The 27,479-nt window shown below is 44.3% G+C and overlaps 1 protein-coding gene and 1 long non-coding RNA gene across 5 annotated transcripts in view; one reads left to right on the top strand and one right to left on the bottom strand.

Moving 5' to 3' along the window:
- Positions 1 to 27,479, top strand: part of LOC103345403 (potassium channel subfamily U member 1) — a 238,332-nt gene that overhangs the window by 194,663 nt on the left and 16,190 nt on the right. For 3 of the 4 annotated variants that reach the window (XM_089334783.1, XM_089334787.1, XM_089334784.1), the window contains exons 21-25: positions 9,195 to 9,291; positions 12,758 to 12,982; positions 14,715 to 14,895; positions 23,236 to 23,310; positions 27,112 to 27,251. In XM_089334783.1, the coding sequence (XP_089190909.1) occupies positions 9,195 to 9,291; positions 12,758 to 12,982; positions 14,715 to 14,895; positions 23,236 to 23,310; positions 27,112 to 27,251 (718 nt within the window). The remainder of the gene's footprint in view (positions 1 to 9,194; positions 9,292 to 12,757; positions 12,983 to 14,714; positions 14,896 to 23,235; positions 23,311 to 27,111; positions 27,252 to 27,479) is intronic. The other variant, XR_016235027.1, reaches the window with a different exon arrangement.
- LOC138850729 (uncharacterized) lies at positions 2,614 to 27,118 on the bottom strand. Its single transcript, XR_016235069.1, has 2 exons — positions 26,818 to 27,118; positions 2,614 to 3,274 (listed from the first exon to the last, which is right to left on the bottom strand). It is a non-coding gene; the product is annotated as an uncharacterized LOC138850729 (long non-coding RNA).

Here is a 27,479-nt window from a genome sequence, read left to right on the forward strand (position 1 = left end):
CCAAAGCTCTGTTGTCCTCAAACACTCAGGGCTATGGCCTCTCTGCCACCAACCGTGAGCAAAACCCACTACTAATTGAGCAGAAGGTCCTGTGGGCATAGCATTTTCCAGTGCTCTCCTCTTTCTTCCACCCCCTTCCTCCTGCCCTGGCAGCTTTTCAAATTGGCAGGGAGAAGTATCCCCATTTTGGCACAAAAGTGGCCAGTTTTTAGCCCTCGGAGTCTCATGTCCCCAAAAACCCCAATCCCAAACAAGCCAGAACAATGGGTCACTGTGGCTGGCAGGTAGCACATTGCTTATTTCCTTGTCCCAAATGGTTTCCCAAGGTTTTTCCAGATGGCAACCAAGAGGGCATGGTGCTTTAGAGGTAACCTGGCTGCTGTCCACATCCAAACTGTAAAGTCATTGAATGTGGAATTAAAACATGTTTATTTTGGGAAAAAATGTTTAGAAATCCAGAGGCTGGAGGCACAGTGGGTTAAGCCACTGCCTGCGATGCCAGCATCCCATACAGGCACTGCTTCATGTCCCAGTTGCACCACTTCTGATCCAACTCCCATAGGGTTAAGAAAGCAGCAGAGGATAGTCCAAGTACTTGGGCCCCACACCTATGTGGGAGATTCAGATGAAGCTCCTGGTTCCTGGCTTTAGCCTGGCTCAGCCCTGGTCATTGTGGCCATTTGAGGAGTGAACCAGTGGATAGAAGCTCACTTGCTCTCTCTGTCTCTCTCTCTCCCTTTCTGACTCTGCATTTCAAATAAATAAATAAATCTTTTTTTTTTTTTTTGACAGGCAGAGTTAGACAGTGAGAGAGAGAGAGAGAGAGAGAGAGAAAGTCTTCCTTCCATTGGTTCACCCCACAAATGGTCGCTATGGCCGGTGCACTGTGCCGATCCGAAGCCAGGAGCCAGGTGCTTCCTCCTGGTCTCCCATGCAAGTGCAGGGCCCAAGGACCTGGGCCATCCTCCACTGCCTTCCCAGGCCACAGCAGAGAGCTAGATTGGAAGAGGAGCAACCGGGACTAGAACCCAGGGTGCCGGTGCCGCAAGCAGAGGATTAGCCAACTGAGCCGCAGTGCTGTCCTAAATAAACAAATCTTTTTAAAAAATTACACATGGATTTCAAAAAAATCTGCACCAAAATAAATTTATCTTTTCATTCTCCTTTTCCACAAAGTTTTTCTTTGGATTTTTTTAATTTTTAATTATTTTTAATTGTTATTTTAATAACATAAAACTCAACAATTTTTTTCCTACTTTTTTTTCTACTTTTATTTAATGAATATAAATTTCCAAAGTACAGAATATTGATTACAATGGCTTCCCCCCCATAACGTCCCTCCCACCTGCAACCCTCCCCTTTCCCACTCCCTCTCCCCTTCCATTCACATCAAGATTCATTTTCGATTCTCTTTATATACAGAAGATCAGTTTAGCATACATTAAGTAAAGATTTCAACAGTTTGCTCCCACACAGAAACATAAAGTGAAAAATAATAGATGATTTTTTAAATGATGATGAAATCAGATCAGACCTATTGTCATGTTTAGTCCCAGTGAGAGTCAAGTTGGGAATTGATAATTTCTTTTTTTTTTTTTTTTACAGAAGATCAGTTTAGTATACATTAAGTAAAGATTTCAACAGTTTGCACCCCCATAGAAACACAAAGTGAAATATACTGTTTGAGTACTCGTTATAGCATTAAGTCTCAATGTACAGCACATTAAGGACAGAGATCCTACATGAGGAGTAAGTGCACAGTGACTCCTGTTGTTGACTTAACAAATTGACACTCTTGTTTATGGCATCAGTAATCACCCTAGGCTCTGGTCATGAGTTTCCAAGGCTATGGAAGCCCCTTGAGTTCTCCGACTCTTATCTTGCTTAGACAAGGTCATAGTCAAAGTGGAGGTTCTCTCCTCCCTTCAGAGAAAGGTACCTCCTTCTTTGAAGACCTGTTCTTTCCACTGGGATCTCACTCATGGAGATCTTTCATTTAGGTTTTTTTTGGTTTGTTTTTTGTTTTTTGTGTGTTTTTTTTTTTCCAGAGTGTCTTGGCTTTCCATGCCTGAAATACTCTCATGGGCTTTTCAGCCAAATCCGAATGCCTTTAGGGCTGATTCTGAGGCCAGAGTGCTGTTTAGGACATCTGCCATTCTATGAGTCTGCTGAGTATCTCGCTTCCCATGTTGGATCACTCTCCCCTTTATTTATTCTATCGGTTAGTATTAGCAGGTACTAGACTTGTTTATGTGCTCCCTTTGACTCTTAGTCCTTTTATTATGATCAATTGTGAACTGAAATTGATCACTTGGACTAGTGGGATGGCATTGGTACATGCCACCTTGATGGGATTGAATTGGAGTCCCCTGGTATGTTTCTAACTCTACCAATTGGGGCAAGTCAGCTTGAGCATGTCCCAAATTGTACATCTCTTCCCTCTCTTATTCCCACTCTTATGTTTAACAGGGATCACATTTCAGTTAAATTTCAACACTTAAGAATAACTGTGTATTAATTACAGAATTAAACCAGTCATATTAAGTAGAACAGACAAAAAAAAAACTACTAAGAGGGATAATGTCTTAAGTTGTTCATTAACAGTCAGGGCTATGCTGATCAAGTCACCGTTTTTATTTATTATTTATTTGAAATGCAGAGTTAAAGTGAGAGAAGGAGAGCAGAGATAGAGATAGAGAGATAGAGTTAGAGAAAGAGAGAGAGAGAGAGAGAGATCTTCCATCTGCTGGTTCTAACAAACAGTATTGGGCTAGACCAAAGCCAGGAGCCAAAGTTTCTTCCAGGTCTCCCATGTGGCTGGCAGGGTCCTAAGTACTTGGGCCCTCTTCTGCTGCTTTCCCAGGCACGTTAGCAGGGAGCTGGATAGAAAGTGGAGCACCTGGGTTGCAAGCTGGCACTCATGTGGGATGCCAGTGTCGCAGGTGGCGGTGTTACCCACTCTGTCACAACACCACCTCCCTCCCCAACTTTTTGCAATAGCTTCATACACCATGTCCCAAGAGATATGATGGCAGGCTTTCTCCATCTTACCCAGTAAAGGAGAATCTTCAGAGATGTCTGGTGAAGCTGACGCATGGCAGCACAGAGCCTGGTGCCCGCTTCCCACTCCTGGTAACACGGGTAGAGGCCAGAGGCCTTTCCAACAGGCAAAGGGCACCCTGCCCTCTTCCCCCAGGATTCTTCCATGGCCACTTGGCCCTGAATATTTCTTGGAGATCACAGGATCTTTCTCAGCTTGCTCAGATGCTGGTTCCTGGAGGAAAAAAATATTATACAATGGCGTCTGCTTAATTAAACTTTAAGTTTCTCTACAAGGTAAAAATAAAGCCTTGTAATGAAAAAAATGACAAGCAGATTAAACCCATAAAATGATGTCATGATGTGGCCAGGAAGATTAGACTCAGATTCTAATATCTGACTGTGGTATGTGTGCAGGCTTACAGGTGTGTGTATGTGAGTGTGTGAGTGTGTGTGTGTGTGTGAGAGAGAGAGAGAGAGAGAGAAATATCATGGAGCAGGAAAGAGTGGGAGGCACTGATACACAATCCACCCTTATACACCCAAGTTAGGTGATTTTTCCTTGTCTGCATATCACAATAAGTGGTTGTCAAAAGAGACAATAAATATTTTCAAGACAATTATGAGCTGTAAAGCCTTATTATTCTATACAAAATCAATGGAGAGAAGGCAGCTGTTGCCTTCAAGATGCAAAATTCTCAGCACCATTGAAGACTTCCTAGGCTTGAAGAGTTCCTGTCCACCTTTTGGTAGCCACTGGACACTTTTATGAGATTGCTGCAGTGGGTTTTCCAATGACTGAACCAAGCAGGTCACTGAAACTCCTGGACAAACACATCTTCCTCTCTGCCCAAAACTTGGTGAGAAACTTGGCCTTCTCCTTGTGCCAAGATTTTATGAAACTTGTTATTTTTGTGTAACTCATGTCCTGAAGCAAAAAAAAAAAAAAAGTATAGCTCTATATTCAGGACAGAAAACTCTCTGCTCGGAATTTACAAGCTTCCTGTGGAATTTTAAGGAGATTTCTGGAGGTCCGAAGCCAGGATTTATGAACACAACTGAAAACGAGGCCCTTAAAAGCAACAAAAGGAACTGCGGATTACTGAATAGACTTTCTAACAGGCACTGGGAGTAGTAAAGGGTCTCATCCATTGGCGGGTGATCTTCAAGGATTATCTGAGTCAACTCTGGGAAACCATGCTCTGACCTGGTCCCGTGAAACCTACTCTGCCCTCTTAGTTTTCCTGCATGGTTGGCTTTCTCAGGTGCCACCATGGGAAACTAAAGACACATGGCCCATTGCTTGCATTTTCCTAAGTGATAGGCTTTAGGCAGGCTGAGTTGCTATGAGCAAGGAAGAACAAATGTTCATTCAGTATTGTTCCAGAAAACAGAGAAGAGAGAGCGTGCCTGCCTAGCTGGGAAAAGTTCAACCGTGTGCTCACAAGACATTGGCTGCACACACTCTGAAGCAGCTCAAAGCAAGAAGAGAAGAAAGCTGGAGACACTGCAATCCACAAATGGACAGCTGACAAAGCTCTTCTCATCTGGCCTGTTCATTTCTTTTTTTTTTAAATTTATTTAATGAGCATAAATTTCCAAAGTACAGCTTATGGACCACAATAGCCTCCCCTCCCCCACCGTGTCTTCCCTCCCATCCACAACGCTCCCCTCTCCCACTCCCTCTCCCCTTCCCCTTCACATCACAATTAATTTTCAATTATCTTTATATACAGAAGATCAATTTAGCGTATGTTAAGTAAAGATTACCACATTTTTGCTCCCACACAGAAACATAAAGTGTAAAATACTATTTGAGTACTAGTTATAGCATTAATTAGACACCTAAGAGTAATTGTGTATTAATTACAGAGCTCAACCAATAGTTTTAAGTAGAATATAAAATGCATCTTTTGCATTGTTGTGGCTTCCCCCCGACCTCCCTCCCTCCCGTGGCCCTCCCCTCACCCACTTCTTCTCCCCTCCCCCCCCTTCATCACATTTCATTTTCGGTTACCTTCATATACCGAAGATCAATTTAGTATATACTAAGCAGGGATTTCAACAGGTTGCACTCACACAACCGAACCAGGTATAGGGTATTGTTCGACTAGTAGTGTTGTTTTTGAGTTTCATAGATAAACATATTAAGGACAGAGATCCTGCGAGGGGAGCATGAACCCAGTGACTCCCGTTGTTGATTTAACAATTGGCACTCTTATTTATGACGTCAGCAATCACCCAAGACTCTTGCTATGAGCTGTCTAGGCTATGGAAGCCCCTTGAGTTCACCAACTCTGAATTTGTTTAGTCAAGGCCATATCACAGTGGAGGTTCCTTCCTCCCTTCAGAGAAAGGCGCCTCTCTCCTTGATGGCCTGATCCTTCTGCTGGAGTGTTGTTCACCAGGATCCTTCATTTAGATTGTTTTTTGCCACCGTGTCATGGCTTTCCATCTGGCCTGTTCATTTCTAAAGATGGAAGCTGGACACTGGCCCTGAGGACATTTCAAGGTCCAATACCGGCGGGACGCTCACAGGCAGAAGTACCACACGGTTGCCTGGGCAGGAAGCCGCTTGTCTTGTAACCAGGGAACAACTTCACCTTCATCCCCAGCATGCTCTGCTCTGGACCAGCCTGGAAAACTCCCACACACTCCTTGCCAGCCTCCTACCCATAGCCAACACATCCAAGAGACCCGTGGTCAGGGTATGGCTTTTCTTTTTCAACCTGGATGGTGCTGCATGGCTCCTTTTCCTCCAACAGCATCAGCCTTGATGTTCTATTCCTTGAGTCCTCAATCTAGGGCTGCTAGCGCTGAACCTTCTCACAGATGATTTCTTAGTCTCTTTGGGAAGGTATATTTTTGCAGGGAGCATGTCATTCGCAAAGCATATGGAAGTAGGGAGCTTTTCAAGGGGTGATCTAAATTGCATGAGGTTCCTCTTTGGCAAGGACACCAGATGGATGCCTTTATGATGAAGTGGGTCTCCCCCAGCCTTCTCTTTCATGCAGGTCTCCAACAGGTGTTTCATCTAAGGCATAGCTGTTTTCCATAACATCAGAATGAAGAAAGATGTTGTCTGTGACAGCTTGTATACATAGATCATGCTTTCATTATGATACAAGAGTGTACAGTGATTGATTTGCTATTCGGAGTCAAGTGATGAAAATGTGCTTGAGAGACGATCACCTTCCAGTTGCCAAAGGGACACTCAGTTATCACACACCAAGGACTCTTCATTCTTCTTGGGGGTAGGGAGAGTGGAGAAGGAGCAGGAGTGGGGGGAACATGCAGAAGGAAGTGGCAGGAAGGGGAGGAGGAACAGTAGCTGTGGCCTGGGTGCTGAGGGAGGAGAGCAGAAGGCCACCCCCTTGAAGCCAGACAGCAATTTCCCAATGATTTTCAAACTGTCCACAAAAGACAATCACCACCAACTTTGGGTTCATAGTATTAACATCAGTTCTGTGGGACCGATGTCTAGGAAGCTACTTACTTATGCAGACAAACAGGGCTCTATGAACAAACAAAACAGCCAGGTCCCCAGATCCTGATAAAGTCGAAACCATGCTCCGACTTGGGGTGTGCGCCCTGTTGAGCCCCATCCCCTGGGCTTGGCACACAGCCATTACCTTGGTCCTGACTAGTGCCATTGAGAGCCAGGGGTACTCTAGAATTCGAGGTTGGGACTCATGATTAATGGGTACTTAAAATACCCTGTGGCATGTTAATCAGCGTGAACAAGGCATTTCGGTCAAACTGACCTCAAGGCAGATGTTACAACATCCTGCAGCTAGTTAAAGGACTAGAATCCACTAAATCCACTAAATTTATAGGCAGGTCGTGAGTGCAGAAGATAAAGGATTCTATCAAGGCCTGGGCCCATGCTGGGAGGAAATCACCTTCTTGGCTTTTCCAAGTCCTTCTCCACCTACTCTGGCTTCTCTGCCTCCGTGTCCTCTCTGACCCATTAGTTTAGGTCCGACACTTGCACCTTACTTTGAGTCATTTCTTTCTTCTGAAAAAAATACGACATTAAGATAGCCACGTAGAAGTGAGGTTGACCGAGGAACTCAACATTGCTTATCATTGTGTAGGAATGAGTATTCAGATCAGGTGTTGAGTAACAAGGTGTTTTAATTCACGGGGGAACCCCTGATCTTTCAACATGAGGAGCAATAGGATGTATTTCTCCCAGGAGAGAGCTGTCATGAGCTGCCAAGGCTGAATACGCATGAAGGGAGACATAGCACAAGATGCTCCAAAAAGAGTTCTGGGAGATAGTGACAGATATTTTAAAATATGTAAACAAACAAATACAATAAGCAAGCATATGCAAATAAGTAAAGCTTCTGTGGCCAGATACATTTCTGGCACACTGGATTGTACAATTCTTAGAAGATGTCTTGATTGCAAGACTTTTCAGAACCTTTCATGCCCTAAAGCACCGTGTGAACCTCCACATGGAGCCATTTCCCCCACAACTTTATTGGACTAAAGAAAACATTTCCTCAGGACTTCTCCAGTTACTAACATGCCTTGGAAGATGTTTTTGGGGGGAAAGGTTAGAAGGTGCATTTATTCTATGGCAGTCTCCATGAAATCTTGGCAGCTTAGCACCACGAAGGTTGTTTCTCATTCACGCTACACGGCACAGGTCAAACAGGCACAGAAGCATGCAGGTTCCCAGGCTGGGAGACAGGCTGAGGAGTCACAGGGGGCCCCTCTTTGCCTCCACCAGCACTGGAATCATATTTCACTGAACCAAATTGGTCACGTGGTTCCATCTAATTATCCATTTAGTCAGGAAGGAAAGCACTGGCTGTTGTGAGAACTGCTAACCTCAACTTCAGCATTATATTGAACTGCTGGCTTTACAATTTGTTAGCTCTTTGACTTGTATCATTAAAAGTATCTGGCAGAGACAAATGCTCACCCAATATTTCAATTGCTTCCCATGTTCCCCAACCTTCTTAAAGTTAGCAGGAGCCACACAACGAGCTCCGCCCAATGAGATATGAGCAGCAATGCTATATGTCACTTTGAGCCAATGGCAATTCAACGTCTGGGCTTGATTGTCCAGTTGCTCTCTCAACCCCGCCTAATGACATAGGAGGACACCTGGCTCAGGTGTTATGGCCAGAAGATGGTAGAAGCACCAGGTAGTGTGTGCAGTTGATGCTTGTTCACCCACGTGAAATACAAGGGGAATTCAAAAAGTTCATGGAAAAAAGTGGAATTGAAAGATAAGTTTATTTTGGATCAAACAAATTTAGAAATCCATGCATAGTTTTTTCATAATATGCATTTTCCATGAACTCTTTGAAGATCCCTGAATACAGTGTGGGTGAGCTGCGTTAGACACCCTGAGATTCTGCAGTTGCTTTGGCCACCTCCGCCTGGATTCTCTGCATGTATCTATGGCATTTCTAATCCTGAACTTTCTTGGATTCTGAAGGATCTCCCATGTGGCCCCCAAATCAAACGTGCATTCCTTAGGATTTGCATGACTTCTTTTTGAAAGATCATCCAATGATTTTTTGTGATTGACTATATTGCAAAACAGCCTTGTGCCTAACAGCAGTGTGGGGTGACCACATGGAGGGCTTTGCCAAGACCTAGATGAGGACTGGAGCAAAGGCTATGCAAACACAGGTCTGTGATGGGAGCTGTGAAGAATGCAAAGTGCATTTAGTAAGTAAGGATGTTCCAACAGGGACTCCAAGGCAAAGCATATGTAAGGAAGAAGTGTGTGTGTATGGGGGGGGGGGGGTTAGGCTAAGTACAGAGATATCATCCATGATTACTCTCTCACTGCCTGGTCAGTTCTCTATGGAGGTGTCCAAAACTTGCTCACGATTTCCACCCTGGAATCCCGCCAGCAGCAAAGTGAAGAGCAGACATAAGTACATCCAAGGCACATATGTTCTAAGTTAAAAAGAGAGGCCAGTATGGGTTTATCTCAAAGTGCTAAGACTCTTCAACCACGATGCAGTCTGCCCATTCAGACTCAATTATTCCTGAGTCTCACAGGCCGGAAGTCATTCTCCTGTTGTTCTCCACCGTGGGCCTGAGGCTCTGATGAGTTCCCCATCTTGGCTTTGCTACACCGGAGCCCCCTGTTCTCAGACAAACTCTGCATTCTCTCTGCCTAGGACTTTCCTGTGTGATGTGGACCAGGACTCTGAGCAGCTCGACAGCAGCGGCATGTTCCACTGGTGCAAAGCCACCCCTCTGAGCAAGGTGATTTTGGTAGGTGATGTCTCACCAAAGCTCACAACAACATAAAGCACCTCTTGGGTTAAATTATGCATTTCAGCTAGTCAGGAGCACCTGCCATTTCTCTTTGTCAACTGAATTTGGAAGGAAAAACTCTTAGCTCCCCAGCTGGATGAATGATGTGCAATACGTGTAGCATTTGACAGAGACTTTGTGAGCAACATTGCAGGGGTTTAAAAGGCAAAGAGATGTCCTCAGCTGCTTCCTCCCTCCCTTACCCCGTTAGCCAACTCAGTTTGCAAAGCCATGCCCTCCTGAAACTTTGCTAGTAAATCTAATGGATGTAAAAGCACCCGGGAACCTTACTGTTTCCAAGGGCTTTCTAGTCTTTGCTTTAAAGTAAATGCACATTTCCCTAATTTATTGGCTTTAAAATTTGGATTTCTTCTTGTAGTTAAAGCTGGCTTTTCCGTAAAGCTCTATTTATATTTAATGCATCAACCAAGAATGTGTTTCCTAAGTGCTCCCAGCCTCATACAACATGGGTATGTCCTGTCCCTGCCTCTCCTCTCGAGGGGATAAACTAACTCAGCTCTCTGAAATGGCAGCAACAGGGATTTCAAAAGCCTGGGCTCCTAATCCAGGCTCCGACACCTGTTTTCTGGATCCCCATGCATGCTCTTTGCCCGATTTAAAAACTCAAGTATAATCTCAGTGGTTTTCTTTGCAAGCAGTAGCTGGTAAATGCAACTAATAACAATGACTGCTTTCATGTTGGGTGAACCCTATGTAATTTTCTCATCTCTGGCTAACTGTAGATAATAATAATGATTAATAATACTCATCATCATTTCTCACTTTGCAAAAGTAGTTTATGTTTTTCTATAACACACACATGCACACACACACACACACACACCATCGTTTGGCTCTGTGCCAGTGTCCTGACAGAATGTGATACAGTTTCTTTGCAAAATGATGATCAATCATTGGATCAGAAGCACAAAACTGTCAGAGCTGTCATATCAATGGGAAAACTATTAGGGTTACTGAAATTCACCATTTTAGCAACTCTGTCTTATGCTAAAGTACGCAAAATAAGTATCTGTTGATCAGAAAGCCACACAGGGGAGGCAAAGCTTCAGAAAGATTGGAAAGTTGGGTGCATAAGGAGACATCCAAAAGGCCAAGAAATGGCACCAGCAGATGTTTTGTGAGACCATATTTATCAGGCAGAGACACAGGACTCTATCATAGATGTTTCCCCTATGATGCTTGATGTGAGATATACCTCAGGACAGCAGCTGACTCATGAAGTTAAGTAATAGCTTCTGGTTTTAGAAATGCTAAGAGTTTGGAAACACGTCCCCGTGGGAGGAACGTCTACATTGCAAAATTAGGAGAGCCTTTGAACTTGATTTTGTCTGCAGAAGGGTCAAGTGGAAACAGTTGATTTAAGTTACTTTGAACAAATAGCACATCCTCCTCTGCTCCCAAAAGGTACCATCTCTTTTAATTGGGAGGCAATTTTGTGCCAGTTTCTTGGAGAAATTGCCTCTCTAGCTGTGCCCATCAGTGCATTCTGCCATAGATCTTGTTTTTAATTGTTTAGCTCTACTCAGAAGAACAGTTGTTGGATTTCAGGCGTGTTACATTAAATACCATTAGGGGCTTCATTATTCAAGTTAAAGCTAATCGGATTAGCTAGAGACAATTCTTTAATAGATCTGGTTAAGGTTCATATCACTGTCTGGGAAAGCTCTCTAGACAAGTATCTTTATTCCCACTCACAAGGAGATCCCCTGGCTTAGCAAGCGAATATTTCCCAGGATATGCTTAATTTGATCAACTTTAATTGTTGAGATGTCAGACGTTACTTATTTATCCTGCTAGTTGTGCCAATCCCTGTTTTGTAGAAGCATGTTATGTATCCTACCCATGAACTGGCATACAGAAGCCCCAGAGACCCACAGTGGTATTCTCAGACTTTATGACCCTGGCAATGCAGGAGATGCTGATGCTTACTTGCAAGATTTAAGTCCATTTCACGTTTTCTCTACCAGCTTCCAGGAGTTCTCCTTTGAAAAGCTAGGAATTCAGTAAGATTCAGACTTGATTAAGTTATTGAACAGCCGCTAATGAGTTGAACATAGTTATCCAGGTCTCAAAACTCCCCAAGGACACTAAAATCTGCAGAAGCACAAGTCCCTATCTAAAAGGGTGCAATATTGGCTTACACTCTTTGTGCATTCCCCTGGATACATTACATCATGTCTAGATTACTTATAATACCTATTAGGATGTAAGTTCAGTGGAAATAGATGTTACACTATATTAGGGAACAGTGGCAAAGGGAGAAAAGTCTATATGTATTTAGAACAGACACGATGTCAGTTTTCACTTATTTTCAATCCTCTGTTGCTTCAATCTGTAAATGTAGAATCCAAGAATATGATGGGTTCTGTGTACAATATTTTCAATTTATTATTTCCTTTTCACAATAAATTAAGTTTTTGTAACCTTTTAAAACATAACAACGTGAAAGTGAGAGAGGTTAAATAATTTGCTCAGTCATAAAAGAAGGATAGAACAAAAATACAAAATCAAATCCTCCCAGTGCAATTTGGGTGCTCTTTTTTACTACATCCTAATGGCATTGGTCCATTCCCCGAAGGAGTCAGACATGGGTTTACAATAAGTTTCCTACAGGAAAATCATTCTTAAGTTATATTTATTATTTTTATGAGCCCTGTGAATATGGGGGAACCCTAATCTAAATATTTCATATATATAGCTTGCAGCTTAGAAATACAAGGGAGATGTATTAGTATTGAGATGCTTAGTATGAGACATATTCAAATGTTTTGGATCAATGGAATTGTTATAGCCTTCTTATTTCTTTTGTATAGCATACACAGTGAATTTCCTTGACTGAAGAGTCTATTCAATCAGTTCAGTGGATCAGGTTGAACCATATTAGGTTGCCATTTTTGACCCAAAAAAGGGCATTTTATTGCAGTTCAAAGTAATGCATGGAAACCCACTGAATACTGCAACACATTGCATAACTTAATATAATTTTAGGACCGGCCAGAAAACGTATGTTTAGCAATAGAATTTGTAATGTCTTAGTTTTTTAGTGAATCTTGCAAGGCTAAAATAAGTCATGAAAATCAAACATTTTCCCCATATGGCTCAATGATTTCACACCCTGAGTCATGATGTTGATCCAGGCTACTAGAAAATAAAAAGGAAATAAAAGACAAAGCCAAAAAGTTAAAAGCAAAAGATGGTGGAACAACTTAAAAAGATCAAAGTTATGATTGTACCACTTACACCGCTTATGCATAAGTTCTTTTTTTATAAGCAATTTGCAAAATTCTGTTATGAAAATACTGCTGTGGAGACACCTTGAAGAGGTGGGGGTGGGAAAGAGAGTTATGCAGGGGCTGTCATCTCCTGTACCAAAGTGACCACGTTCTAACACGCTTATCCTTAGAAACACACAGATGAGTCAAAGCACGAGTTTCGGAACCACATTGTCGCCTGTGTCTTTGGAGACACCCATTCGGCTTTGATGGGGCTTCAGAACTTTGTGATGCCTTTGCGAGCGAGCAACTACACCCGGAGGGAGCTGAAGGACATTGTGTTCATCGGGTCTCTGGATTACATGCAGAGAGAGTGGCGCTTTCTCCAGAACTTTCCCCAGATATATGTTATGCCTGTAAGTCTCCCCCACAGAACTGTGAATATTTATAATGCTAATGATACTACCCCTACTAGCACTGATGATAATAATAACAGCTTGCCATTCCATAGTACATATTGAGGATCAGAAACTGTTCTGGATATTTTATAAATCTACCCAGATAGACAGATAGGGAGATATGCATGAATTCATGTAATCCTCAAATAACCCAACAGGGTAGGTATTAAAGACTTGGAACTTCAAGCACGGAGAAAATACATTGTCCAAGATTACAGGGCAACTGTAGGAGCTAAATCTAAGCGGTATGGGTCCTGTGTTTGTATTCACACCACCATGTTTTGGGGGCTTTATGCTCTGTATTTCTGAGTCTGAATCTCATTTACTGGTCAAACCAAATGCCTCCGCTCACTAATGTTCACATCTTTTCTGGCAACATCTTATACAGAACACACGTCACCACATATTCTCTGTCAGATGTATGAAGAGATGGGCTTTGGTTGACCTTTTTGAGAAATGCACCTGCTGTGGTTTTCATGGCCCCTCCAAAATGCAAGTCGAAACTTAGTTGTCATGGTAACAGGGTTGCAAGGCAGGGCCTGCATGAGGTGATTATGTCACAGGACCTTGCCCTCACGAGTGGGTCAGTGCCCTTGTCACAGGAGAGGGGTGAGTTATCACAGGAGGGGGTCCCTGAGGAGAAGGGGAGGTTGTCCCCACCATCTCCTGCACATGCTCTCCCATCACGTGATGCCTTGGCCTTGTTAGCTTGCAGCAAGAAGGCCTTTGGTAGATGTGGCCTTCAACTTCAGACAACCTAACCTCTGCAACTGTGAGAAATAAATCAGATTTCTGAATTACAAATTGTCCAGTCTGTGCTATGATGTGATAAGTGACAGAAAAGATACTAAGATGGGAGCTTTCTATACACACACAGCATTGCAATTGCAGTTATATTTTTCCTGGGCTCTCATGGACCTGTGGCCCAGTCTGTGCCTCCATTTCCCCGGATGGAAAGTCCATGATGTGCACAGTGAAATCCATGGGAGCATTTTCCTTTTCATGAGATCATATGGGCAATGATGGGTCAGGAGTGCTTCTCAAACCTCACACATGATCCTCTTAAGGAGCAAATCACAGTTGCTTTTTAAAAAGCCACCATAAAGTCCCCTTATAGTATTCTTGGTGCTTTAGCCAATAAAAAGGAAGGAAGGAAAATGGCCAGAAGCCAGCAAATGTTAGGAATTGCTCAGGCCTCCAAGCAACCTGAAGGTGAGACCAGAACTCTCCCTGTTTCTTCAACAAACAAAAGACACAACTGCCACAGTGCCTGTTAACTCAGAGAAGACAAGTTGGCTGGGTTGCTGGTAAGGGAGTGAGGATGCAACACTTTTCTTTAGACCTCTTTTCTGCAAGTTTTTCTCCTCGCCACTGTCAGCCAGACTCAGTTTCTCTGCTCCCACTTGAGTCATCTAAACAGATCTGTGCTCCTCACTGCTCATCCTCCTTGGTCTCCTCCTACCTTGCTCTCAGGAAAGGGTCTGGGAGATGCACTGGCTCTAAGATATTAGCAAACGATAAGGTTAACTGAGTCAGACACCAGCTAAGTAAAGTTAGAAAAATCAAGCCAGGGAAGGCTGGAGAGTCTTTGGCTCAAAAAAAGTCGCAATGTTCAGCCACCACCCCTGAGCCATGAAACAAAATCCCCCCAGCTGACAAACCCCTCCCCTGCCCGTTTTTCTCTCCTTAGGGATCTGCACTCTACATCGAGGACCTGCACGTGGCCAACATTGAGTACTGTTCCATGTGCGCCATCCTATCCCCCCCCTCCAAGCCGTCCCATAGCCAGACGCTTGTAGACACGGAGACCATCATGGCCACCCTCAACATCAGATCCCTGCGCATTGGCTCCTGTGCCCACACCACGTCAGGTCAGATCAACACCCCTGGAAGGAAGACACCAGGCAGCATGGAAGCAGGAAAGAATAGCTTTTCTAGAAAGTACTTTACCTGTGGGGGAGAAAGAGGATGAGCCTGATGTCCTTTACGAGCCCAGATGGCTCTTGACAATCCTGTAACAGGGCTATAATGCTGTAAGTGCCCATAGTTAGTACTCTGGAATTCTAAGTCAAATGCGAAACCACACCCTTCCTGTAAATGGAGTTGCACATCATATTGTCTTCCTATTTTAGAAAACACAGTTGCAGAATTCTAAGTGCTATTATTTCTATTGTTACTCATCAAATATAGGTGAGCACAGTGCGTTATCATGAATAAGAGGTATTATTAATCAATTCTCATTGCATCTTACAGATGTTTAAGTTATAGTTCTTAGTTTCATGAGAGGATGAACTATAATTCTCATTTACTCTTCAAGGCACTTTCAAAGTATGTATTTTAGAAGATTGCCTCTAAGGTCCCTTGTAACTTCAATAGACTAAACAGGTCATATTTTATTTTCTGATTAGAAAGAAATGGTGAAAGAGAAGTAGCAATCTCTTTAGAATGGGGGCCACCCTGTCTCTCTCTCCTCTGGATTCCCTGCAGCATGTAGCACAATCACTATCACTTAGTAGATGCTTAACAAGCAGCTATTGACTTGAAGTAAATGAACCACTGAGCTGGACTCCAGTGGGGAACACCGGCCACAAAATATGCCCGAGGGTAATTCTTACTACCAAATTGCATTTTTTATTCCCCTCCGAATGGGAAAAGGCTTATATATTAGTCTGTTTCTAAAAATTGACTACCAATCACCTAACCTAATGTGAAAGTACAATTAGTGGAGAATTTTCTGTATATAAACAGATTTTCAATTCCCAAAACCCAAAGTGAGCAGGATTGGAATCCCTCGGGTCTCTCCAGTTCCCTGGAGGATGACAGATCTTCTATATCAAGGTCAGGTGCGACCTTGGTCCGCAGGCTGCATTGCTGCTGACCACAGCTGTGCCACTCTGCATGCACTTGGAGAGTTCAGAATGAAAGGCTGTCTGTGATTGTGGTGGTGGACAGAAACATTCATGTGTCAAGTCAGGAAACCCAGAGAACTCTCTGTGATTCCCAGATGCTGTTGCCAGGCAGGAAATACAAGGCCCTTGGGACAAAGGAATAAAGGCATAATCTAATCTCTGGTAGGTAAACTAAGCCAACTGCTGGATTAGACACACCCCACTAAGCAACCAAACCCGGCTCAGTATCTAGGGTGTCACGGTGTTCTGCAAAGCAGACCAGATAACAAGACTCTTCATGGATGACAAAGTGCTGTGCAAAGCCAGTCTGAGGAGGTGTGAGTCCGCCTTTTCTGAAAAATCGGAGGATCCACAAACATGCTGTTGTGTTTTGCCACACGAATCCTTAGCTTGGCAAGAAGGGCCACTGCCCAGATTCATGCACGATTTATGTGTGCACGCACTTACGTGCAGGCTTGCAACTTGAGCCATAATTGGACAGAGAGGAAGTATCCACTTTAAAGGGAAAATCATCCCTGTACAAATGAAAATGTGCACACAAAAATCCTGGGATGAACTGACAGCACCACAAGCTATGGAGTTAATGGTGCGTGTGAGCAGTCCTTCCCACCACTATTATTTTTTATACCTCACCTCCTGTATAGACTAGAAAGACAGAAACCTATGATTCTAATTCTAGTTTCCTTTGTATCTAACACTTTTCAGCATTCCTTCATTTAACGGAAATGTGTTGGTTTTGTGTAGTGTGTCAGGTACTCTGGCACAGGCCAGTAAAGTTCCATGAAAGGTGCAATTGACTGGTTTAGTTGAAGGAGGGAGAGGAGGGGTAGGGTGGGGTGGGGTGGGGTGCTGGAAAGGGGAAAGAGGAAAGAATGGAATGTCAAAGTATTGGAGTCAACACGAAGCAAAGAGATGATTTTGCCCAAGGACCGAAGGCACAGTTGAGAGAACAATGTACTGTGTAGACCTGGTGCCATTTTCTGGTGGATGGGATCATACCTTTGTGAGTGAAAGGAATATAGGTCTACAGAGGCTTGGGTGACCTCTGCTCCCGGTGAAGGTCCCCATGTCTGCCTAACCAGTACGAAGCCATTAGTAAAGTCTTATTTTGAGTATATTTCAAGGAGACATATGAACAGCGAAGGGCCATCGCGCATACATTGCAGCAATTACAATGGCAACAGAGGAATGTATCTTGGGTTTGTAAACAGAAATCCCACTCTGCAGAGAAGCCCGTCCGGCCCTCTTCATCCTTCTTCCCACTTGCTGTCAATACTCCTCTTTCACCCCACCTGAGAGACAGAAATGCGTATACCTCCCAAGAACTGAAAGTATAAAGGGTTGTGGAATTCTTCTTCCAGGAGCTGGAAAACATCTTCCACACTGAGCATCCAAAGAAGACTAGCTGGTAGGCAGTCTTCTTCCCCTTTCTGTACATCAGTGGTTCTCAACTGGGGCGATTTTGCCACCTGAGGTCCTTTGATTATCTTGTCGTTTGACACAGGTAAGGGGACGGTAGCCGTATCTAGCAGGTAGATGTGAGAGACACTGCTAAACTTCTTACCATGGCCAGGACAGCTCCACACAGTACAGACATGGGGTGGGTGTTTATTCTAATGATTAAGACTCCAGTGTTCTGCATTGGATTCCCTGGGCTTGATCACTGGCCCCAGCTGCCAATTCTAGCTTCCCCCCAGTGCAGACCCTGGGAGACAGCAGGGATGGCTCAATTAATTGGGTCCCTGCTACCCCCAGATCGGAGATGTGAATTCAGTTTTCAGCCCAGCCGTGGCCACTGTGGGCATTTGGGGAATGAACCCATGGTCAGGATTCGCTCCCTCTTGCGCTCGTTCACTCTCTCTCTCTTTCTCTCTCTCCCTCCCTCCTTCAAAAAGGAAAACCATGTCAATAGTACCAGGATTGAGACTTTGCCCTGGTGTATCCGGTGAGAACCCTGGGGCATCAGCGGGCTTTGCACATCTTCATAGCCATTATAAACTTTCATACAAAGTCAAGCTGAAACCACCACAGCTATTCCACACAGATTCACGAGGGAGCTTGGGAGATGGGGACAGCGGAGTGCAGACGCTCCAAAGGACCAGTAAGAACACCAGGCCTCCTGGACATCTCCCCAGGAAGCTTCAGGTTTTCAGTAATGCTCTAATTACTGCCCTGTCATGTCACCCGGAGAGCAGGTTGGCAAACCTAGGTGCCGAACTAAATAATCTGTGGCATAATCTAAACATATAATGGTAATTAAGTCTGACAACTTAATATGCTACTGAAATTTAAATGTACAGGAGTAATCTACAATTAAGCAATCTTTTGTAATAGCACCCTGCCAGGCTGGAAGATTCCAGGTATAATACTGTGTGCTATTAGGTAGCAAAAATATTGACATTAGTAAAATGTGCCCAGGCTATGATCTGACACACACTTAAATTAACCATTGCTCTACAAGAGAAGAATGGAGTAACAGGCAGAAATGCAGTTGCTATCCCTCAATGGGTAACAGAAACAGATACGTAGTGCAGCTCCTTCAGCTAGTGCTGAAATATCTGTACTCAGTTAAAACACTGACTATGAAAATTGGATTTTCCAGGTTCTTTCTAGAAAGGAAACTGGAACCCAGAAAAGGGGAGGGTCAAAAGTGGATTTCCTTGTAGAGGGATTTCTCCATCGAGGGAAACTGATGTCAATCTTTTACTGAATATGTCAGATCTTGTAGCAGGTGCTCCAAATAGTTTGTGGAAAATGGAATTAAATGACAAGCTTAGAGGACAGACATTTGGCATAACATTAGTTGCCACTCAGATAGACAGAATGCTATACTCCCAATTTCAGCTTCCTGCTAAACATATGTAAGGGCAGCAGGTAATGCCTCAAGTGGTTGGGTCCCTGTCCCCAGTGTAGGAGACCTGCATTGATTTCTTACCTCTGACTTCAACCAAGCTCAGATATGAACTGTTGTGAGCACTTTGGAAGTGAATCAGAATTATTTAAAAAAAAACATAAGCTTATTTTGCTGCAAAACAAGTTTGAAATTTATGCAATTTTTTCAAAATGCACATTTTCATGAAATTTTGAAAGACCCTCATGTGCGTAACTTTTTAATTTTTACACCAAAATAAATGTATCTTTTATTCCAATTTCCATGAACCTTTTAAAGTACCCTCATAAGTATATATGTAAAATAAATATTTAAAATGCATATCTATATAATATAAAATATTAAAATACATTAAAATATAAAATATATTTGTTAGGAAAAGAGTTGCAGATTGGTGCCTCCTCACACGGGGCACCATAAATGTTAGGAAAAGTGCAGAATAGAGAGGAAGCAATGTACAAACTTACAGCCAGACATAATTTATTCAGAGAAAATAAATTCTTAGAGGTGGGTGACCAACTGCCCGCCTGCACACTGATGGAGCTCATGGCAGAAGGCCCCAACCCCCAGAGCCTGGGCCTTTTTATATGTTAGGAGGTCTAGGGCTGGGGGTGGGGATTGGGAGCAGCAGGTGGAGGGGAATTCCTGGACCTGGGTGAGGCTTGGGAACCTGGAAAAGCATGCAGGCAACAGAGTGTGAGACCCAACTGAGATTCAAGGGCAAGGAATACATTCCAATGTTTATCTACCTTTTGGGCAATGAGAAAGAATGGCTGAGGTTTATGTCCTTATTCCATCAACATTAAACTACATTTGGAATGTAAAATATTTGAAATATATTAAAATATAAAATATACATATATTTAGAAAATAAATATATTTTATAAAATATATGTATGCATTTTAAATATTTATTTTATTTATTTGAAAGCAGAGTTACAGAGAGAGAGAGAGAGTCATCCATCTGCTAGTTCACTCCCCAAATGGCCACAACCAGGAGCCAAGAGTTTCTGTGGCTGTAAGGGCCCCAAGCACTTGGGCCATTCTCTGCTGCTTTCCTGGATGCATTAGCAGAGAACTGAATCAGAAGTGGAGCAGCAGGGACTTGAACTGGCACCCGTATGGGATACTGGCATTGCAATTGGTGGCTTAACCCACTCACTACATCATAACACCCCCCTCCCACGCACACACACACATACACATTTTAAAAGGGCTATAAAGCAAAGGCATGGACTTTGAATGTGGTATTAGTCAGGGTGTGAAACCCCATCCATCATTTAAAAGGTATGTTGACCTTGAAGTGAAGCTGCAATTTCTTGTATTCAAAGGTAATCTAACTACACGTAATTCACAGAGCTGACGTGACAGCCACAGAACTGCAGGTCAACAGAGAGTTTGGATTTTCTGCTACATTCTTCTCTGTACACTGGCTCTGTCCTGCCTTGGTTCCCTTATCCAATTCCCTGTGCTTGGATGGTTCGGTCTCATCTCCCAGGACTTCTTTCCAAGATCTGAGAAACTTCCCTTTCAATCTTATCTCAAATCACTTGCCCTTCCTCAGTCCTTAGCCCCTAAAGCAGAGGTGGGAAGCATTTCTTCTGCCAAGGGTCATTTGAATATTTATAACATCACTAGGCTCACTAGGCTAATCCTCCGCCTTGCGGTGCCAGCACACCGGGTTCTAGTCCCGGTCGGGGCACTGGATTCTGTCCCTGTTGCCCCTCTTCCAGGCCAGCTCTCTGCTGTGGCCTGGGAGGGCAGTGGAGGATGGCCCAAGTCCTTGGGCCCTGCACCCCATGGGAGACCAGGAGAAGTACCTGGCTCCTGCCATCGGATCAGCACGGTACGCCGGCCGCAGAGCACTGGCTGCAGTGGCCATTGGAGGGTGAACCAACGGCAAAGGAAGACCTTTTTGTCTGTCTCTCTCTCTTACTGTCCACTCTGCCTGTCAAAAAATTTAAAAAAAAATAAAAAATGAATATTTGTAACATCATTCGTGTTATAAATACAGAATCATCAACTTAAGAATCAGCCTGCTCTACGTTTACTAAATTTCAAGTCTCACCTGAGGCTGCCTTGGCAGAATGAGAACAAAGGATCTTGCAGGTCCTACACTGCCTGCAGGCCAGCTGTTCCCCACCCTACCTAAAGTTTATGAATTTCTTGGATACTTATCACTATCTGGAAATATTTTTTCTTTGCACCTTGTGACATATGGATGGGCAGGCGCTGTCCACAATCCTAGGGTGGAGCAGGTGCTTTTTAAATGTCTGTGGGAAGGAGGAAAGGGGCAGGGAAGTAGGGAAAGAGGGAAGGAGTGAGGAAGAGAGGGAAGATGGTTGGAGGGAACACAAGCAGGTAAGGCATCTTGCGGAGTTCAGGGGATAAAGTAGAATCTCAGTTCTCCCTAACTTCCTGCGGTATGGGAATCTGAGTCTTTAAAGGGAAAAAAGTCCAAGTGCGGGGTTTACTGATGAGCCATATATCTAGGCAACCCGGTATCTCTCCTTGTTAAAGAGCTGTGCAACTCTGCTCAGCCCTCTGGGCTTCTGCTTCCTCATTGAAATCTGAAGGTTTTACCAAATCCTGGAGCAACTGCTGGCTCTAACCATAAACCAAATGTGCTGGGCTCTCCACATGGAGCTTCGGGTCTCAGGTTTTTGGTGGATATTGGAAATATACTCAACTCTACTCAGCACTAACAAGTGGCTCTTTTACTGAACACAAGGCTACTTCAAAAATCTCATGGGAAAATGGGATTAAAATATGTTTATTTTGGTGCAAAAATATTATTGAAATCCATGCATAGATTTTTTTTAATACACATTGTCCATGAACTCTTTGAAGTACCTTTGCGTTTCTTGGGGAGACAGGAGAGGTGTTATATCTTGCAATGCACAGCACTCCTTCTGGAAAAAAGAATCCACCTTTGAGTTCCTCTCACCCCATCTCTGGACTCTCTGTCATCCTGCCTTTATCTACTGCTGGAGAGGCTTCCCAACGTCGCTTACCTCCATTCACTTCCCTTCCTATTCTCCCTTCCCCTACCAATTACCTGGCTTAGCAAACAAAGGACACTCTCCTTTTCTTCCAAAGCAACATAGTCTTAGTTGCTAGTAGACTTTGAACTTTCATGATATTTTTGCCCTGTTACATAACATCCTCTGCAAAATCTAAGAGTACCCAACAGTTTAAAAGCATAACTTACACTGAGACAATGTCTTTTAAGGGCACTCTGGTTTCCCACTCCCCTCCTCCCTCCACATTTTTAGTGTTGCAACAAGGAGACCCAAACCCTGTTGCCAGGCTTCTTTAAGAAGCTGTTCCACACGCAGGTCACTGCATGACAAACCCCTGTTTAAGGCCAGGGTTGTGCCTCAGCTCTCACGTGGGTGAAAGCAAGAGGAAGAATCATCTATAAACTGAGCTCAGGGACCTCCCATTCCAGTCTTTCCAAGGGTACAAGGCACTCCAGACAGAAGTCGGCTTACCAAGTGCATGAGGAAGCCAGTTCTCAAGAGACACACACACACACACACACACAAACACACACACACACAGGCATAAGCAGTCCTTGCAGCCAGAGAGGATCCCCGAGGTCAGACAGATAACACCGGAACCGGAAGCCAGCTACAGTGCCTTCAAAAGCACTTCCGGAGCACTGCCACCGATTCAGTCAGTTTCCCAAGAGTTCTGTAAGCAAATTGGTGCAATATGAGATGCCGTCAGACAGAGCAGTTACTCAGTGCTACCGCTCCTCCAGGAATAGCCAACTCTTAGTGCTGATGTCAGCAAGTAGCCACTGAGAGAGCTCGGCTGGCGCTGCTCGTCACATGAAGTGCCGTTTAGCGAACATGTGTGCACACACACTCACTCCCACCCCACTCCCCGCCACTTCACCAAAGGAGCTTCTGAGGAGGTTCAAATACTGTCAGCCCTCTGTATCCATGGGTTTCACAATCGCAGAGTCAACCAACTACCACCAAAAATAGTGGGGGAAAAACTTACCTCTGCACTGAACATGCACAGAGTTTTTTTCCTTGTCGTTACCAACTGTTTATACAGTATCTCCAGTGAGTTAGGTGTTATAAGAAACCTGGAGATGATTTAAACTGTGTTGGAGGATGTGTATCAGATGCCAATACTACACCTTTCCTGCAAGGGACTTGAGCATCATTGGATTTTGAGATCCACAAGGATCCTGTAAATAACCCCAACAAGGATGAAGGCATGACCAGCATACATTTTTTTTCTAAATATAAAAAAGATTTTGGGATTTGGGCATGAGAGAACAGTGCTAAAATAAAGCAACAAGTTACGTGCTCTTCTACCTCCTTGTCAAGTTCTGCAAGCCAATGTGCGTGTATTTCTCATCTCTTTTCTCCTTGATTTTTGTGTTTTGCCTACAGAGCGAGTGGCAACCGACTTAAATGAAAACTACGGGAAAACAAAATACCGAAGAATTCCCATCCTCACTGAACTCAGTAAGTCATGTTTCAACAGCAAAATTCAAGGGAGAAATCTTTCTGAAGTATAATTCATGTCAGGTTCTTTCTAGAATCCAAAGGATAGAAGAACAAGAATGGCCGGCGCTGTGCCTCAGTAGGCTAATCCTCCGCCTAGTGGCGCCGGCACACGGGATTCTAGTCCTGGTCAGGATGCCGGATCCTGTCCCAGTTGCCCCTCTTCCAGGCCAGCTCTCTGCTGTGGCCCGGAAGGGCAGTGAAGGATGGCCCAAGTGCTTGGGCCCTGCACCCCATGGGAGACCAGGAGAAGCACCTGGCTCCTGCCTTTGGATCAGCGTGCTGCTCCGGCTGCAGGGCACCGGCCGTGGCGGCCATCAGAGGGTGAACCAACGGCAAAGGAAGACCTTTCTCTCTGTCTCTCTCTCTCTCTCACTGTCCACTCTGCCTGGAAAAAAAAAAAAAAAAAAAACAAGAATGGAGCCCAGAGAGCTGTAGGCCATTGCTGGATCTTATCCTGGGGTCTTCCCTGATGAGTGGCATTGCCCAGCACAGCCTGCTGCTCTGGGCATCAGGCGTCTACTTCCCCGTTACCAGGAGAGGCAGGGAGACCAGCAGTTGGCTCAGTCTTGGGCAGCAGGAGGGGACTTGGATCTGAAGATTGACAGACAGGATCTCCCCGTCCTGATTTATCTACCCCTTCATGGGACTCTCAGCCAAGCCTCCTCCTCCTCCTTTCCTGCAGCAGTGCCAGAGCCAAGACCAGGAAGAGAGCCAGGAAGGCTGCAAAGCTTGGAGGGCAGGCTTTGAGGAGGTGCTGGCTCTGGAGGGCTTTACATCCTGAGTTCTAGGTGTCTCCCTTGCATTGTCTCAATCCCAGCCCTGAGTGGTGCTCTTCTAAAATGGAAATACCCCCCAAGAGGAATAACAGAACAAGCTGTTCTCTTTTGCCAACCACTGTGAACATGTAACTTCCCCAGACTGCATCGGCTCTAGGAGCTGGAAGTTCTGTAGGGAGATACAGGGAAAGCTGCCCATATGCACGAGGGGGGATGTTGGAGGCTCATTAAGGGCCCATGGGGATTCATTACTGCCACCAATTGAGGAGAAAGGAGAAGACACCACAGAACAGCATTGCGTTGCCTTTTTTTTTTTTTTTTTTTTTTTTTTTTTAGCATAGACTAGACAACTCAAACATTATCTCCAAAGCTAGTCCTGGGTGTGTGATTTTACTTGATGCTGTAATAGAGAAAAATGCTTCATGGACATTTTATGATTTAGAACATATAATCTGAGTGGGACGTATATCAAACTAGATGAAGAGATAGCTCAGTCCTGGGAATGAATGATGGACACTTGGAGAGGAATCCGCAGATCTCAGCACCGCAGGAGCTGGGGGTGGCAGTGTAGCAGGTGGGACCACAGGTTGTTGCTCTGGGTCCTGAGGCAGAGGCTCCTCAGATTCACCTTGGAACCTCTCAGACCCTGGATCCTGGTCACAGCCTCCCAACCTTGTAGCTTCCAGCTTCAGATTTTATTTATACGTACTTTTTTTCCTTCCATTTTGGGCCATGTCTAGCTCCTAAGGTGCATATATACACTCAGTATGTTAAGTAGAAGAAAACTGTTCATTAGAATGGTTAGGAGGAGATCAGCTAACTGCCTCCTGGCCCAGAGGAACATCTGGTCACTCTCTTGGGGCTTCCAGGCTTAGTTCAACCAAAGACTTTTTGGCCGCAGGCAGCCTTTGTCAAATTTGCCTGACAGTTCACCTGCCAATTAGCTCAACTACTTGTTCTTTGACTGACTGGACAGGGTCATACTGACATGGCAGCTGCAAGCCTGCCTGCCAGCACTTTGGAACAGAACATACCAGGGCCTGCAGGAAAATGACTGGAAAAGCAGAGGCCACTGGTGTAGGATGACACAGCAAGATTCGGACAGAGTTTCATGAATGTTGAAGGTTGGGGACGCATGGATAGGAAAGTGGGAGTGCATAGGAGAGGTGGGTTGGAATTAGTCACATCTTGTTCATTTTTTATAAATCATATAGCTGTCCTTGGAAGAAAATGGTTCATTAATACCACTAGTCTGTCACTTCCCCCACATTTATTGAGGAACAATTTAAGGGATTGGGGAATAATCCATTCTTAGTGAAAACGCCTTCTGAGCTGTATGTCCAGTGGATTTGTTTTGATCTATAGTATCAAGAACTGCAGTGTCAAGATCTGTGAGCTGTTGACGTCTTTATTCTACTTCAAAATCAAGTAGTTAACCACAAGTCTCGTGGATGCTGGCCAGAAGACAGAAGCCCCCAGGGTCAGAGAGAAGAAAAAAAAACAACTTTTTTATGACCCACAGTAACAGCATCCTCAATTTGGTGCTAGTTGCTCAAGTGCTGCTTCCCAAAGGCTGACATGAAGAAGGGCCAAGAGACAGCTTGCCCAGAGTTTACAGAAACGGAACTGAGTTTCGGAAAGGAGAATCTTCGTAACAGGCAATCAGCACGCATTCTCTTAGCTCTGAAGGGGAGCAAGGCAGACAGCATCTCTATCTTTCAGTGCTGTTCTCTATCTGGACACGTATTTTTGAAGCAATAGTCCAGGGAGGCAGGCAGCCAGTGCCTCCCATCTCACTCCCCACAGTGACCAGTTGTGTTCATTTGCAGAGCCCACCTATTGGAGTGAGAGTTGTAGCCTGGAGCCAGATAGATAAGACAAATGGAAAACTTGGCTCTCTCTGCACTGGCCCAGTTAGGATGATCCTGTAAACCCTTGCTACTCAAAGTGTGGACCTTGAGTCAGCAGCATCAGGCAAGTGGGCTCTCAGGCCCCAGACTAAGCCGAATGAGTCAGAATTTGCCTGGTAACAATATCCCCAGGTGATTGACAGAACCACTCTCACTCACTCTGAGCTCAGATAACTCTAAGCATCAAGTGGCTAACATAGTATGGCATGATATTGCAGGGAAAGACTATAAGTAGGATGACCATAGATTCCTATTTGTGCCTATTGCCCTAGTATAGTTATTGAGAGTACCCCCTTCAACTCTCAAAAGTGTCCTTTTTTTTAAGATTTATGTATTTATTTGAAAGTCAGAGTTACACAGAGAGAGAATGAGAGCCAGAGCCAGAGAGAGAGAGAGAGAGAGAGGTCTTCCATCCGCTGGTTCACTCCCCAAATGGCTGCAATGGCCAGAGCTGCACCGATCTAAAGCAAGGAGTGAAGTGCTTATTCCTGGTCTCCCATGTGGGTGCAGGGGCCCAAGCCCTTGGGCCATTTCCCACTGCTTTCCCAGGCCATAGCAGAGAGCTGGATCAAAAGTGGAGCAGCGAGGACTCGAACTGGTGCCCATATGGAATAACCGCACTGCAGGTGGGAGCTTTACTCATTGTGCCATAGCAGCAGCCTCAAAAGTGTTCTGTTCTGAAAGATAAACTATACAATCAGTCTATAATCATGGAGAATGTATACTTTAAAAAAGCTGTGCATAAATTTCAAAAAGCTTCGGCACCAAAATAAACTCACCTTTTCATTTGGTTTTCCCACAAACTGTATGAAGCGTCTTCACATAGAAGGGACAGTGAGAACACTTGTCTGGGGAAACTTGAGCCTGTGGCAGGAGAATGTCCCTGTGATGATGAAGGGACACCAGGTGCATGCATGTCTTTAGGGAAGGAAGATTCTTGGAAAAGAAAAAAATGTCCTAAAATAGGGGTAGATCCCATAGAGACCCGAAGGAGACACCTCTGGCCTTCCTTTTGTGAATGTCTCTGTATTCTCAAGACTCCATGTCTTTCCTCTTTGCTTTCTGCCTTGCAGAAAATCCTTCCAACATCCACTTTATCGAACAGCTTGGCGGACTGGAGGGGAGCCTCAAGGAAACCAACCTGCATCTCAGCACTTCCTTCTCCACAGGCACCGTGTTTTCTGGCAACTTCCTCGATTCCCTCCTGGCCACGGTAAGTGTGGCTAAGGCCAAGATTTTCCAAACCAAGTCCTGGGTAAAGGGGTGAGTGGTTGGGTTAGAGCTGGGTACAAGATGAGAACACCTCGCCTGTCTAAGTTCTCTTTGACTTTCAAAAATAAACCTCATTCGTGCACATCATTTCATCTGCATGCCCAGCTGGGTGGTGAGAGAAGTAGAGATTTCACGTTTTCTGGATTAAAACCTTGAGATCCCTGGAGCC

The sequence above is a fragment of the Oryctolagus cuniculus genome, chromosome 1 (assembly GCF_051225735.1).
Source record: "Oryctolagus cuniculus isolate XC-2025 breed Fujian yellow rabbit chromosome 1, ASM5122573v1, whole genome shotgun sequence".
NCBI lineage: Eukaryota > Metazoa > Chordata > Mammalia > Lagomorpha > Leporidae > Oryctolagus > Oryctolagus cuniculus.